This window comes from Salvelinus alpinus, chromosome 28, assembly GCF_045679555.1.
Source record: "Salvelinus alpinus chromosome 28, SLU_Salpinus.1, whole genome shotgun sequence".
NCBI classification, from domain to species: domain Eukaryota; kingdom Metazoa; phylum Chordata; class Actinopteri; order Salmoniformes; family Salmonidae; genus Salvelinus; species Salvelinus alpinus.
The window spans coordinates 41,363,450-41,377,962 of NC_092113.1; the positions used below are offsets into that span (position 1 = coordinate 41,363,450).

Genomic DNA, 14,513 nt, shown 5'->3' on the forward strand with positions numbered 1-14,513 from the left:
GAGGGGAAGGCTGTCACCTGGAAGGGAGGACAATCAATAAAATACAGAATAATTAGCGCACAGTAATCAGCTGTGAGGTTCAGTCAACAAGAACAGGTACATTAGAAAACATTGGTACAAATCTCTCCCACAATGCAGCAGAATGTTTTATTTTCCACTGACGTTTCAGCCCCCACCCCCCCCCCAAGACCTTAAATCAGACAGCCCTAGACTTACCTTGTATTGGTCATCGACCAGCAGCAGGACCTTGGCGTAATCCTGGTCTATAACAGGTAGTAGTAGTGACTGGAGGATGGGGCGGGGCAGGACCGGCAGGGCGATGTGACTCTTCCTGCCAAAGATGGGGTTGAACACATGCAGGGAGGCCAGGCCAGTGTCCTGGGGGGAGGTAGTACATTTTCTTTTGAAAACTAGAGACATTTCACCCAACATTACATCAAGTCGGAAAAGGGGCAGCCCTGCATAGCTAACACTTAGGACCTAAATCATACTGAGATGCTTTAACAATGTATTTCTCATGTTCAAGATCAAATAACTAAGTTAATTTGTCATATGTAATAATTTATTAAATAACACCCACAGAATGGTGTTGTAAGGACTAGTTCGCAACACGGTGTTGTTTCCTACCTTATCCTTGATGAGCAGAGTGCATTGTGGGGGATGGGGGAAGTGAGCGGTGGTCCTCTGGACTATCAGTTTGAAAACTGCGTTGGGCTGGACATTCTCCAGGTAGTGCTTCCACAGAATAGAGCCCGACTTGCTGTCGATGCCAAAGAGCTGGAACAAAACAGAGATAAAAAAAGATGAAATCCTTCAGCTAAATAGAGAGGCCTATAAAGTACGACTCAAGACTATTGGCTGAGATGACGTGCTGTGAAACTACCAAAACATTCCATTAGTTTACCCTTACTTACTTACTGACTTCATTGTCCCCATGGGGAAATGTTGTTGCAGTGTCATGTACACATTCAAAGTGGCATTTAAATACAAAACAAAATTGACACTACAACTTTCATAACAGTTACGTACTACAAAACAAACAAGACATTCAGAGCATATAAAGCTTGTGTTACTACGACGACTGAAGTGACAACATCCAACATAGTGATAGGCAAGTAATCCAGTACTCCAACGGACGTCAAAGCACAAACAATTTTTTTTCTAATACCGTTAAACTATACTGAACAAAAATATAAAAAACAAAACATGGAACAATTTCTAAAGATTTTCCTGAGTTACAGTTCATTGAAGGAAATCAGTCAATTAAAATAAATTCATTAGGTCCTAATCTACGGATTTCACACGACTGGGAATATCAATAGCAACAACAAAAAGGTAGGGTCGTGGATCAGAAAACCAGTCAGTATCTGGTGTGACCACCATTTGCCTCATGCAGCGCGACACATCTCCTTCACATAGAGTTGATCAGGCTGTTGATTGTGGCCTGTGGAATGTTGTCCCACTCCTCTTCAATGGCTGTACGAAGTTGCTGTAGTACACGTCGATCCAGAGCATCCCAAACATGCTCAATGGGTGACATGTCTGGTGAGTATGCAGACAATGGATCCAGGAATTGTGTCCAGATCCGTGTGACATGGGGCTGTGCATCATCATGCTGAAACATGAGGTGATGGCAGCGGATGAATGGCACGACAATGGGCCTCAGGATCTCGTCACTGTATCTCTGTGCAATCAAATTGCCATCGATAAAATGCAATTGTGTTCGTTGTTCGTAGCTTATGCCTGCCCATACCATAACCCCATCGCTACCATGGGGCACTCTGTTCACAACTCGCCCACACGCCATACACGTGGGTCTGCGGCTGTTTGACCGGTTGGACGTACTGACAAATTCTCTAAAACAACTGAGGCGGCTTTTCTGGCAAAATTTGAGAGAAATACGCTTTTTGTGCGTATGGAACATTTCGGAGATCTTTTATTTCAGCACTTTACAAGTTGCGTTTATATTTTACTTCAGTGTATTTGGTGGAATGTGCTTTGTGGCTGCCGGAATGGGCAAGTAAAATGTTGTCTTGATGACTACGTTAAATTTGCTTTGACTCAAGTGTTCCATTTGTACATGTGGATTTGCAGGGCACAACAACAACAACAAAAAACAGATGAGCTTTGTAATGTTTCCAAAAGAATAAATGTGTACAGTGCATTGGGAAAGTATTCAGATCCCTTGACTTGTTCCACTTTTTGTTACATTACAGCCTTATTCTAAAATGGATTCAATTGCTTTCCCCCCCATCAATCTACAGACAATGACAAAGTAATAACAGATTAATAGACATTTTTGCAAATGTATGAAAAAACATTTTAAACTGAAATATAACATTTACATAAGTATTCAGACCCTTAGTACTTTGTTGAATGCACCTTTGGCAGCGATTACAGCCTCGAGTCTTCTTGGGTATGACGCTACAGGCTTGGCACACCTGTATCTGGGGAGTTTCTCCCATTCTTCTCTGCAGATCCCCTCAAGCTCTGTCAGGTTGGATGGGGAGCGTCGCTGCACAGCTATTTTCAGGTCTCTCCAGAGATGTTTGATCGGGTTCAAGTCCAGGCTCTGGCAGGGTTACTCAAGGACATTGAGACACTTCTACATTGTCTTGGCTGTGTGATTAGGGTTGTTGTCCTGTTGGAAGGAGAACCTTCGCCCCAGTCTGAGGAGCAGGTTTTCATCAAGCATCTCTCTGTACTTTGCTCCGTTTACCTTTCCCATGTTCCTGACTAGTCTCCCAGTCCCTTCCGCTGAAAAACATCCCCACAGCATGATGCTGCCACCACCATGCTTCACCGTAGGGATGGTTTCCTCCAGACGTGACGCTTGGCATTCAGGCCACAGAGTTCAATCTTGGTTACATCAGACCAAAGAATCTTGTTTCTCATGGTCTGAGAGTCTTTAGGTGCCTTTTTGCAAACTCCAAGCAGACTGTCATGTGCCTTTAAATAAGGAGCCGCTTCTGTCTGGCCACTTTACCATAAAGGTCTGATTGGTGGAGTGCTGCAGAGATGGTTGTCCTTCTGGAAGGTCTCCCATCTCCGCAGAGGAACTCTGGAGCTCTGTCAGAGTGACCAAGGCCCTTCTCCCCCGCTTGCACAGTTTGGCCAGCTCTAGGAAGAGTCTTGGTGGTTCCAAACTTCTTCCATTTAAGAATGATGGAGGCCACTGTGTTCTTGGGGACCTTCATTGCTGCAGAAATGTTTTGGTACCATTCCCCAGATCTGTGCGTTGACACAATACTCTCTCGGATTTCTACGGACAATTCGTTCGACCTCATGGCCTGGTTTTGCAAAGCTGTCATCAAGGCAAAGGTTGGTTACTTTGAAGAATCTCAAATATAAAATGTATTTTGATTTGTTTAACACTTTTCTTGGTTACTACATGATTCCATATGTGTTATTTCATAGTTTTGATGTCTTCACTATTATTCTACAATGTAGAAAATAGTAAAAATAAAGAAAAACCCTTGAATGAGTAGGTGTGTCCCAACTTTTGACCGGTACTGTATATATAACCAGTTGATATTTCAGATTGTGTTACACGATATAACATAAAGAGTGGATCTTACAGTTTCCATAATTTTTTTACATTAGTTTTATTGACTGAATATATATGGGGCAATTTAGATAAATGCACACACATTTTTCCAGTGTGGGTCTTGTGTTCTAAAAATGTATTTTGTTTTTCATTTGAGTACTCAAGTACAAAAAATTAAATAATACATACATACAGTTGAAGTCGGAAATTTACATACCCCTTTAGCCAAATACATTTTAACTCAGTTTTTCACAATTTCTATCTTAGGTCAGTTAGGATCACCACTTTGTTTTAAGAATGTGAAATGTCAGAATAATTGTAGAGAGAATTATTTATTTCAGCTTTTATTTTTTTCATCACATTCCCAGTCGGTCAGAAGTGTACATACACTCCATTAGTATTTGGTAGCATTGCCTTTAAATTGTTTAACTTGGGTCAAACATTTTCGGTAGCCTTCCACAAGCTTCCCACAATAAGTTGGGTGAATTTTGGCCCATTCCTCCTGACAGAGCTGGTGTAACTGGTTTTATAGGCCTCCTTGTTCGCACATGCTTTTTCAGTTCTACCCACAAATGTTCTATAGGACTGAGGTCAGGGCTTTGTGATGGCCACTCCAATACCTTGACTTCGTTGTCCTTAAGCCATTTTGCCACAACTTTGGAAGTATGCTTCGGGTCATTGTCCATTTGGAAGACACATTTGCGACCAAGCTTTAACTTCCTGACTGATGTCTTGAGATGTTGCTTCAATATATCCACATCATTTTCCTGCCTTATGATGCCATCTATTTTGTGAAATGCACCAGTCCCTCCTGCAGCAATGCACCCCCACAACATGATGCTGCCACCCCCGTGCTTCACGGTTGGGATGGTGTTCTTCTGCTTGCAAGCCTCCCCCTTTTTCCTCCAAACATAACGATGGTCATTATGGCCAAACAGTTCTATTTTTGTTTCATCAGACCAGAGGACATTTCTCCAAAAAGTACAATCTTTGTTCCCATGTGCAGTTGCAAACCGTAGTCTTGCTTTTTTTTTATGGTGGTTTTGGAGCAGTGGCTTCTTCCTTGCTAAGCGGCCTTTCAGGTTATGTCGATATAGGACTCGTTTTACTGTGGATATAGATACTTTTGTACCTGTTTCCTCCAGCATCTTCACAATGTCCTTTTCTGTTGTTCTGGGATTGATTTGCACTTTTCGCACCAAAGTACGTTCATCTCCAGGAGACAGAACACATCTCCTTCCTGAGCGGTATGATGGCTGCGTGGTCCCATGGTGTTTATACTTGCGTACTATTGTTTGTACAGATGAACGTGGTACCTTCAGGCATTTGGAAATTTCTCCCAAGGATGAACCAGACTTGTGAAGGTATACAATGTTTTTTCTGAGGTCTTGCCTGATTTCTTTTGATTTTCCCATGATGTCAATCAAAGAGGCACTGAGTTTGAAGCTAGGCCTTGAAATACATCCACATCTCCAATTGACTCAAATTATGTCAATTAACCTATCAGAAGCTTCTAAAGCCATGACATCATTTTCTGGAATTTTCCAAGCTGTTTAAAAGCCACAGTCAACTTAGTGTATGTAAACTTCTGACCCACTGGAATTGTGATACAGTGAATTATAAGTGAAATAATCTGCCTGTAAACAATTGTTGGAAAAATGACTTGTGCCATGCACAAAGTAGATGTCCTAACCGACTTGCCAAAACTATAGTTTGTTAACAAGAAATTTGTGGAGTGGTTGAAAAACAAGTTAATGACTCCAACCTAAGTGTATGTAAACTTCCGACTTCAACTGTACATATACACACACTGCGTGTTTTCAAAAAGTCTAAACATTTATGAGCCTCATCAGGACTATAGTAAAGTGCTACCAATGTTGGTGCTGAGGTAGACAGACAGTAGATCCTATCACTACCAATGTTGGTGCGGAGGTCGACAGACAGTAGATCCCATCACTACCAATGTTGGTGCGGAGGTCGACAGACAGTAGATCCCATCACTACCAATGTTGGTGCGGAGGTCGACAGACAGTAGATCCCATCACTACCAATGTTGGTGCGGAGGTCGACAGACAGTAGATCCCATCACTACCAATGTTGGTGCTGAGGTCGACAGACAGTAGATCCCATCACTACCAATGTTGGTGCGGAGGTCGACAGACAGTAGATCCCATCACTACCAATGTTGGTGCGGAGGTCGACAGACAGTAGATCCCATCACTACCAATGTTGGTGCTGAGGTCGACAGACAGTAGATCCCATCACTACCAATGTTGGTGTGGAGGTCGACAGACAGTAGATCCCATCACTACCAATGTTGGTGTGGAGGTCGACAGACAGTAGATCCCATCACTACCAATGTTGGTGCTGAGGTCGACAGACAGTAGATCCCATCACTACCAATGTTGGTGCGGAGGTCGACAGACAGTAGATCCCATCACTACCAATGTTGGTGCGGAGGTCGACAGACAGTAGATCCCATCACTACCAATGTTGGTGCGGAGGTCGACAGAAAGTAGATCCCATCACTACCAATGTTGGTGCTGAGGTCGACAGACAGTAGATCCCATCACTACCAATGTTGGTGCGGAGGTCGACAGACAGTAGATCCCATCACTACCAATGTTGGTGCGGAGGTCGACAGACAGTAGATCCCATCACTACCCATGTTGGTGCGGAGGTCGACAGACAGTAGATCCCATCACTACCAATGTTGGTGCGGAGGTCGACAGACAGTAGATCCCATCACTACCAATGTTGGTGCGGAGGTCGACAGACAGTAGATCCCATCACTACCAATGTTGGTGCGGAGGTCGACAGACAGTAGATCCCATCACTACCAATGTTGGTGCGGAGGTCGACAGACAGTAGATCCCATCACTACCAATGTTGGTGCGGAGGTCGACAGACAGTAGATCCCATCACTACCAATGTTGGTGCGGAGGTCGACAGACAGTAGATCCCATCACTACCCATGTTGGTGCGGAGGTCGACAGACAGTAGATCCCATCACTACCAATGTTGGTGCGGAGGTCGACAGACAGTAGATCCCATCACTACCAATGTTGGTGCGGAGGTCGACAGACAGTAGATCCCATCACTACCCATGTTGGTGCGGAGGTCGACAGACAGTAGATCCCATCACTACCAATGTTGGTGCAGAGGTCGACAGACAGTAGATCCCATCACTACCAATGTTGGTGCGGAGGTCGACAGACAGTAGATCCCATCACTACCCATGTTGGTGCAGAGGTCGACAGACAGTAGATCCCATCACTACCCATGTTGGTGCAGAGGTCGACAGACAATAGATCCCATCACTACCCATGTTGGTGCGGAGGTCGACAGACAGTAGATCCCATCACTACCCATGTTGGTGCGGAGGTCGACAGACAATGGATTCCATCTAGCCCAATGTTGGTGCGGAGGTCGACAGACAATAGATCCCATCTAGCCCAATGTTGGTGCTGAGGTCGACAGGCAGTAGATCCCGTCTAGCAGCTGAACTAGTTTCTTATTTTCTTCTATACATGTTTTTAACCAGGTAGTTTCTCACCTTCTGCCATCTACACACACACACTCTCTCCGGCTCACCTTCCCCGAGGCCGTGACCCCCCCCTCACCTTCCCCGAGGCCGTGACCCCCCCTCACCTTCCCCGAGGCCGTGACCCCCCCCCCCCCCCCACCTTGCCCGAGGCCGTGACCCCCCTCCCCCCTCACCTTCCCAGAGGCCGTGACCATAACCATCATCTTCTGCAGGTTGAACTCATCCCTGGACAACGTTTCTATGGTGACCTCGTTCTTAACCTGGCTGCGGGGTTTACGGGCTTCGTAGAACAGCTTCCACAGGTGTGCCAGCCACGCCTGCAGCAGAGTCACCTGGGATGACAGACGCTTCAGGACCATGGGGAACAACCCGTCTGAGGGGGAGGGAGACAGACACATGTTGGTATCTACAGTTCCAGTCACATCTTATTTCTTTAGATTCAAATCCATTATTGTTAGGGAGTGATGTGTTTCACGACAGCAGGCTGCATTCTCTCTACAGGGACACTAAAATACTCCAACGATGAGCACAAACTATTCTACGACGAAATACAAAACGACAGATTACAAGAAACAACAAACAACAAAGCATGAAACTTTATCAGAGCAATTTGCTACTGATCTTACAAAATACAACACCTTCAACACAGGACCCCCACCTTCAACACAGGACCCCACCTTCAACACAGGACCCCACCTTCAACACAGGACCACACCTTCAACACAGGACCACACCTTCAACACAGGACCCCCACCTTCAACACAGGACCCCCACCTTCAACACAGGACCCCCACCTTCAACACAGGACCCCACCTTCAACACAGGACCCCACCTTCAACACAGGACCACACCTTCAACACAGGACTACACCTTCAACACAGGACCCCCACCTTCAACACAGGAACCACACCTTCAACACAGGAACCACACCTTCAACACAGGACCACACCTTCAACACAGGAACCACACCTTCAACACAGGACCCCACCTTCAACACAGGACCCCACCTTCAACACAGGACCCCACCTTCAACACAGGACCCCACCTTCAACACAGGACCCCACCTTCAACACAGGACCCCACCTTTAACACAGGACCACACCTTCAACACAGGACCACACCTTCAACACAGGACCACACCTTCAACACAGGACCACACCTTCAACACAGGACCACACCTTCAACACAGGACCACACCTTCAACACAGGACCACACCTTCAACACAGGAACCACACCTTCAACACAGGACCACACCTTCAACACAGGACCTCACCTTCAACACAGGACCACACCTTCAACACAGGACCACACCTTCAACACAGGACCCCACCTTCAACACAGGACCCCCACCTTCAACACAGGACCCCCACCTTCAACACAGGACCCCCACCTTCAACACAGGACCCCACCTTCAACACAGGACCCCACCTTCAACACAGGACCCCACCTTCAACACAGGACCCCACCTTCAACACAGGACCACACCTTCAACACAGGACCACACCTTCAACACAGGACCACACCTTCAACACAGGACCACACCTTCAACACAGGAACCACACCTTCAACACAGGACCACACCTTCAACACAGGACCTCACCTTCAACACAGGACCACACCTTCAACACAGGACCACACCTTCAACACAGGACCACACCTTCAACACAGGACCACACCTTCAACACAGGACCACACCTTCAACACAGGACCACACCTTCAACACAGGACCACACCTTCAACACAGGACCACACCTTCAACACAGGACCACATCTTCAACACAGGACCACACCTTCAACACAGGAACCACACCTTCAACACAGGACCACACCTTCAACACAGGACCTCACCTTCAACACAGGACCCCACCTTCAACACAGGACCCCACCTTCAACACAGGACCCCACCTTCAACACAGGACCCCACCTTCAACACAGGACCACACCTTCAACACAGGACAACACCTTCAACACAGGACCACACCTTCAACACAGGACCCCATCTTCAACACAGGACCCCACCTTCAACACAGGACAACAGAAAGGACGGAAAGCTCATAGCGTTACCTTGAATGGCTGGATCCAAGTGTAGCAATGAGAAAACCAAAGAGATAGAGCGAGACATGAAGCCAACGACGGATAACAATACATTCAGGAGTATTAACTTAAGACATGGTCAAGTAAAAGTGAAATACTTAGAAGTAAAAAAATACATTTTAAATATATGTTAAACTTGAATACATAGATTTGAAGGGAATGACTAGGCATTGATAGTATTGTTTTTGAGACAACTCCTTTTTTGTGTGTCATCCTCATTATTTTATTTATGCACGGTTGTCTTTGCTATGCATGATTTTAAAATGATAAAATGAATCATGTTAGCCAGGATCTTTGATGTTCTTTACCAGCTTTCTTGCCAAACTCCCCCTCCAGCTCCGCCTGGGTCCCAGTGAGTGGCAGGTCAACCATCTCCATGGTTACAACATCAGCTAGGGCCTCCTCTCTGGTCCATACCACACGTCCTGGAATCACAGGTGTTGGTTAGAAGCCTCGTTTAGTGTGTGTGTGTGTGTGTGTGTGTGTGTGTGTGTGTGTGTGTTTGTGTGTGTTCCAGCGTTAGTGTGTTCCAGCGTGTGTGTATGTACACATTCCGGTGTGTGTGTGTGTGTGTTTGTGTGTGTTCAAGCGTTAATATGTTCCAGCGTGTGTATGTGTGTGTGTGTGTGTGTGTGAACGTTCCAGTGTGTGTGTGTGTGTACCAGCGTGTGTGTGTGTGTGTGTGTGTGTGTGTGTACCTGGCTGCTGTATAAAGGTGAGAGCATGGTCCTGTGTCTGCACTAGGACCCTGTAGCCCACAGAGTCGTCCTTCTTCAGGAAGGCATGGACGTACAGCTGGGGAGGGAAGACACTGTTACGGATCTCATTTAACACCCGACTTCCTGAACAAAAAAGAACACAGTCTTTAAGCACACCCATCTGACTGATTGATTTCCCTCCAGCACCTCTACACAGGTATACTCCAACAGGAGATGCGTTGGCTCGGTGGGGCTCATGCCAGACTACTCTATACCAGGGACTTTGTCAACGTTGATGAGGGTCAGGGCCACAAAAAAAATCTGACCTCATCATGAGGAGCCGCAGTGGCTCGTGAGTCTGCATACCCACATCCGTACACCCCCCCCCCCCCCCCCTCCCCCCCGTCTTGACAGCGGAGAGACATTTTGTTGGTTTTAGAGTTCATTTTTGTGCAATTCTACTCATTTTACCATGCGGCAGAGGGAAATATTGGCATGTTTTTAATATGATATCTGAGTGAGACTGACTAACAAAATCAATGAGGGCCCCCTGGCTGGTAATTCAACCACGATAACAAGTTTAGATAGCTGGCCGCTAAACTAAATTGGCAACCCCCCCCCCCCAAAACATGCTGATAATATCAGGTTAATTGGCCTAATTGACTGACATAAGAGAAAAACTGCTGATGCACAACGACATGTTGAAATTGCACCTTGTGTATATTCCAACTACTATTCTACCTAGCAACAGTAAGCTGAGACTCCGACTGAATAAATTGATCAGAGGGCCTTCAAAAAAGGGTGGGCCGTGGGTCGCATGGCTGCCAGTCTGTAGCGACTCTCACCTTGTGTGGTTTCCCACCGTTAAGATCCAAGGGGAAGATGACAGTTGTATCCAACAGCCTACGACCAGAATCAGCGCTGAACAGATTGATAGCACAAGCCTGGAGTAGGAACAGAAAGGAAGCTTAAAAAAATAAATACAAATAGGTTACCTACTTCAGTATAACTAACTACACACTATATGACCACATGCATGATGCGACACTTAGATTTGAGGTAATTCTAAGACATCTTCTTTTTTTTTTAACTGTTGTTGACTTTTTTATTGACGACTCACGGTTTCGTTTTTGGGAGTCATGACGGCAGCAACAGTCTTCTCCCCCGTGGTGGCAAATGAGACCAAGACCGCCTAGAAACATGGACATTCTCCAGTCAGTTACTCAGTCAGTCACAGAACTCATTCAGCTTCCATTGATCTCCCAACTAACAACAATTTGAGGTAAAATCTTGTTCAGGTTTAAATGGTAAATAATATAATAATAACATATGCCACTTAGCAGAATCACTATCCAGAGAGATGTGTAGTACAGGAAACAAATGTGTGGCAATAAATTGGGATAAATGAAGTTTATTAAATGACTGAATGGTGATTCTGTACCGGCTGGAAGTCTCGGAGTGGGGCGATGGTGTATCCATCAGCATCGAGCTGCAGCAGGACGTGGTGGTCTGGTCCGAGCTGGAGAAAGAACTCTGAGATGGGGGAGCGGGCCGGGTGGGGCTGGCTGGACACCAGGACGGGCTGGAAGCCTGGGGACACCTCCAGATCCAGAGACTAGGGGGGGGGGGGGTAGAGAGAAGCGGGTGGGGTGGGGGGGGTTGTTTTGTGGATGTTTTAAATCGAAAGCTACAATATATAGCCTGTTACACAACAACATGTCCACCTAACTGAGACTATGAAGACTGAAGACTTTCTTTACACTTCAGAGCTTCAAGTCACGGTTGAGCAGGAGTTACCTGTAGTAGGATCTGGTTGAACTGCGGCGTCTCCTCAGCCTGTATCGGGAGGGTGTAGAGGGCGAGAGTGGCGGGGTCCACACACATCAGCATCCCTTGACCAACCACCACACAGCTGGACTCTACACTGGACAGCCAAGGAGCTTCAACTGACCTCTGACGACCAGAACAGACATCACAACCAACAGGGTTAGAGATATGACGTGTGTATCGTAGAATTAGTTATGACGTGTGTATCGTAGAATTAAACAGAACACTCCATTATATTGTAGAATTAAACAGAACACTCCATTAGATTGTAGAATTAAACAGAACACTCCATTATATTGTAGAATTAAACAGAACACTCCATTATATTATATTGTAGAATTAAACAGAACACTCCACATTATATTGTAGAATTAAACAGAACACTCCATTATATTGTATTGTAGAATTAAACAGAACACTCCACATTATATTGTAGAATTAAAAAGAACACTCCATTATATTATATTGTAGAATTAAACAGAACACTCCATTATATTATATTGTAGAATTAAACAGAACACTCCACATTATATTGTAGAATTAAAAAGAACACTCCATTATATTATATTGTAGAATTAAATAGAACACTCCACATTATATTGTAGAATTAAAAAGAACACTCCATTATATTATATTGTAGAATTAAATAGAACACTCCACATTATATTGTAGAATTAAACAGAACACTCCATTATATTATATTGTAGAATTAAACAGAACACTCCACATTATATTGTAGAATTAAACAGAACACTCCATTATATTATATTGTAGAATTAAATAGAACACTCCACATTATATTGTAGAATTAAACAGAACACTCCATTATATTATATTGTAGAATTAAACAGAACACTCCACATTATATTGTAGAATTAAACAGAACACTCCACATTATATTGTAGAATTAAACAGAACACTCCACATTATATTGTAGAATTAAACAGAACACTCCACATTATATTGTAGAATTAAACAGAACACTCCACATTATATTGTAGAATTAAACAGAACACTCCATTATATTGTAGAATTAAACAGAACACTCCACATTATATTGTAGAATTAAACAGAACACTCCATTATATTATATTGTAGAATTAAACAGAACACTCCATTATATTATATTGTAGAATTAAACAGAACACTCCATTATATTGTAGAATTAAACAGAACACTCCATTATATTGTATTGTAGAATTAAACAGAACACTCCATTATATTGTATTGTAGAACTAAACAGAACACTCCATTATATTGTAGAATTAAACAGAACACTCCATTATATTGTATTGTAGAACTAAACAGAACACTCCATTATATTGTAGAATTAAACAGAACACTCCATTATATTGTAGAATTAAACAGAACACTCCATTATATTGTATTGTAGAATTAAACAGAACACTCCATTATATTGTATTGTAGAACTAAACAGAACACTCCATTATATTGTAGAATTAAACAGAACACTCCATTATATTGTATTGTAGAACTAAACAGAACACTCCATTATATTGTAGAATTAAACAGAACACTCTATTATATTGTATTGTAGAATTTAAAAAAACACTCCATTATATTGTATCGTAGAATTAAACAGAACACTCCATTATATTGTATTGTAGAATCAAACAGATCACTCCATTATATTGTAGAATTAAACAGAACACTCCATTATATTGTATTGTAGAATCAAACAGATCACTCCATTATATTGTAGAATTAAACAGAACACTCCATTATATTATATTGTAGAATTAAACAGAACACTCCATTATATTATATTGTAGAATTAAACAGAACACTCCACATTATATTGTAGAACTAAACAGAACACTCCATTATATTGTACTGTAGAATCAAACAGAACACTCCATTATATTGTATTGTTTGTGTAGTGTCACAAGGTGAAAGACATTTATGTCTTTATGTCATATATTTATGTATTTAATAGTTAAATGCATAGAATTTGCCAAATGTAATTTCTTTGTTTTGTGTTTGGTTCACAATAGAGTTTAATGTTGGGGAACCGGGTTACAGAGATTTACCAACCAAACCCACTCCATTTTCCCGGGATACATAATTGCGAAAAACCGGTAAACTATAATTATTTATTTATTTATATGAAGAGCGTGATGTGAAAAACATCCCCAGACCATTATTCTTCCTCCACCAAACTTTACAGTTGCCACTATGCACATTGGGGCAGGTAGCGTCTCCTGGCATCCGCCAAACCCAGATTCGTCTGTCGGACTGCCAGATGGTGAAGCACGATTCATCACTCCAGAGAACGCATTTCCACTGCTCCAGAGTCCAATGGTGGCGAGCTTTACACCGATCCAGCCGACGCTTGGCAGTGCGCATGGTGATTTTAGGCTTGTGTGCTGCTGCTCAGCCATGGAAACCCATTTCATGAAGCTCCCGACAAAAAGTTCTTGTGCTGACGTTTCTTCCAGAGGCAGTTTGGAACTCGGTAGTGAGTGCTACGCACTTCAGCAGTCCCGTTCTGTGAGCTTGTGTGGTCTACCACTTCGCGACTGAGCCATTGTTGCTCCTGGACTTTTCCATTTCACAACAACAGAACTTACAGTTGACCAGGGCAGCTCTAGCAGGGCAGAAATTTGACAAACTGACTTGTTGGAAAGGTGGCATTAAGTAAGGCTAATCTACTGCCAGTGTTTGTCTATGGAGATTGCATGGCAGTGTGTTCAATTTTATACACCTGTCAGCAATGGATACAGCTGAAATAGCCAAATCCACTGTGGCGGATGAATCAGAATTAGTTGGGTAACATAG

The 14,513-nt window shown here is 43.7% G+C and overlaps 1 protein-coding gene across 1 annotated transcript in view; it reads right to left on the reverse strand.

The window, feature by feature from the left end:
- The window catches only part of LOC139557892 (ER membrane protein complex subunit 1-like), a 33,772-nt gene that overhangs the window by 13,028 nt on the left and 6,231 nt on the right, over nt 1-14,513 (reverse strand). The window contains exons 7-16 of the mRNA XM_071373199.1: nt 11,685-11,840; nt 11,329-11,502; nt 11,008-11,079; nt 10,733-10,831; nt 9,888-9,984; nt 9,498-9,614; nt 7,268-7,467; nt 628-777; nt 217-378; nt 1-17 (exon numbers count right to left, since the gene is read on the reverse strand). The exon at nt 1-17 is cut by the window's left edge and continues 103 nt beyond it. Coding sequence (XP_071229300.1) covers nt 1-17; nt 217-378; nt 628-777; nt 7,268-7,467; nt 9,498-9,614; nt 9,888-9,984; nt 10,733-10,831; nt 11,008-11,079; nt 11,329-11,502; nt 11,685-11,840 — 1,244 coding nt within the window. The remainder of the gene's footprint in view (nt 18-216; nt 379-627; nt 778-7,267; nt 7,468-9,497; nt 9,615-9,887; nt 9,985-10,732; nt 10,832-11,007; nt 11,080-11,328; nt 11,503-11,684; nt 11,841-14,513) is intronic.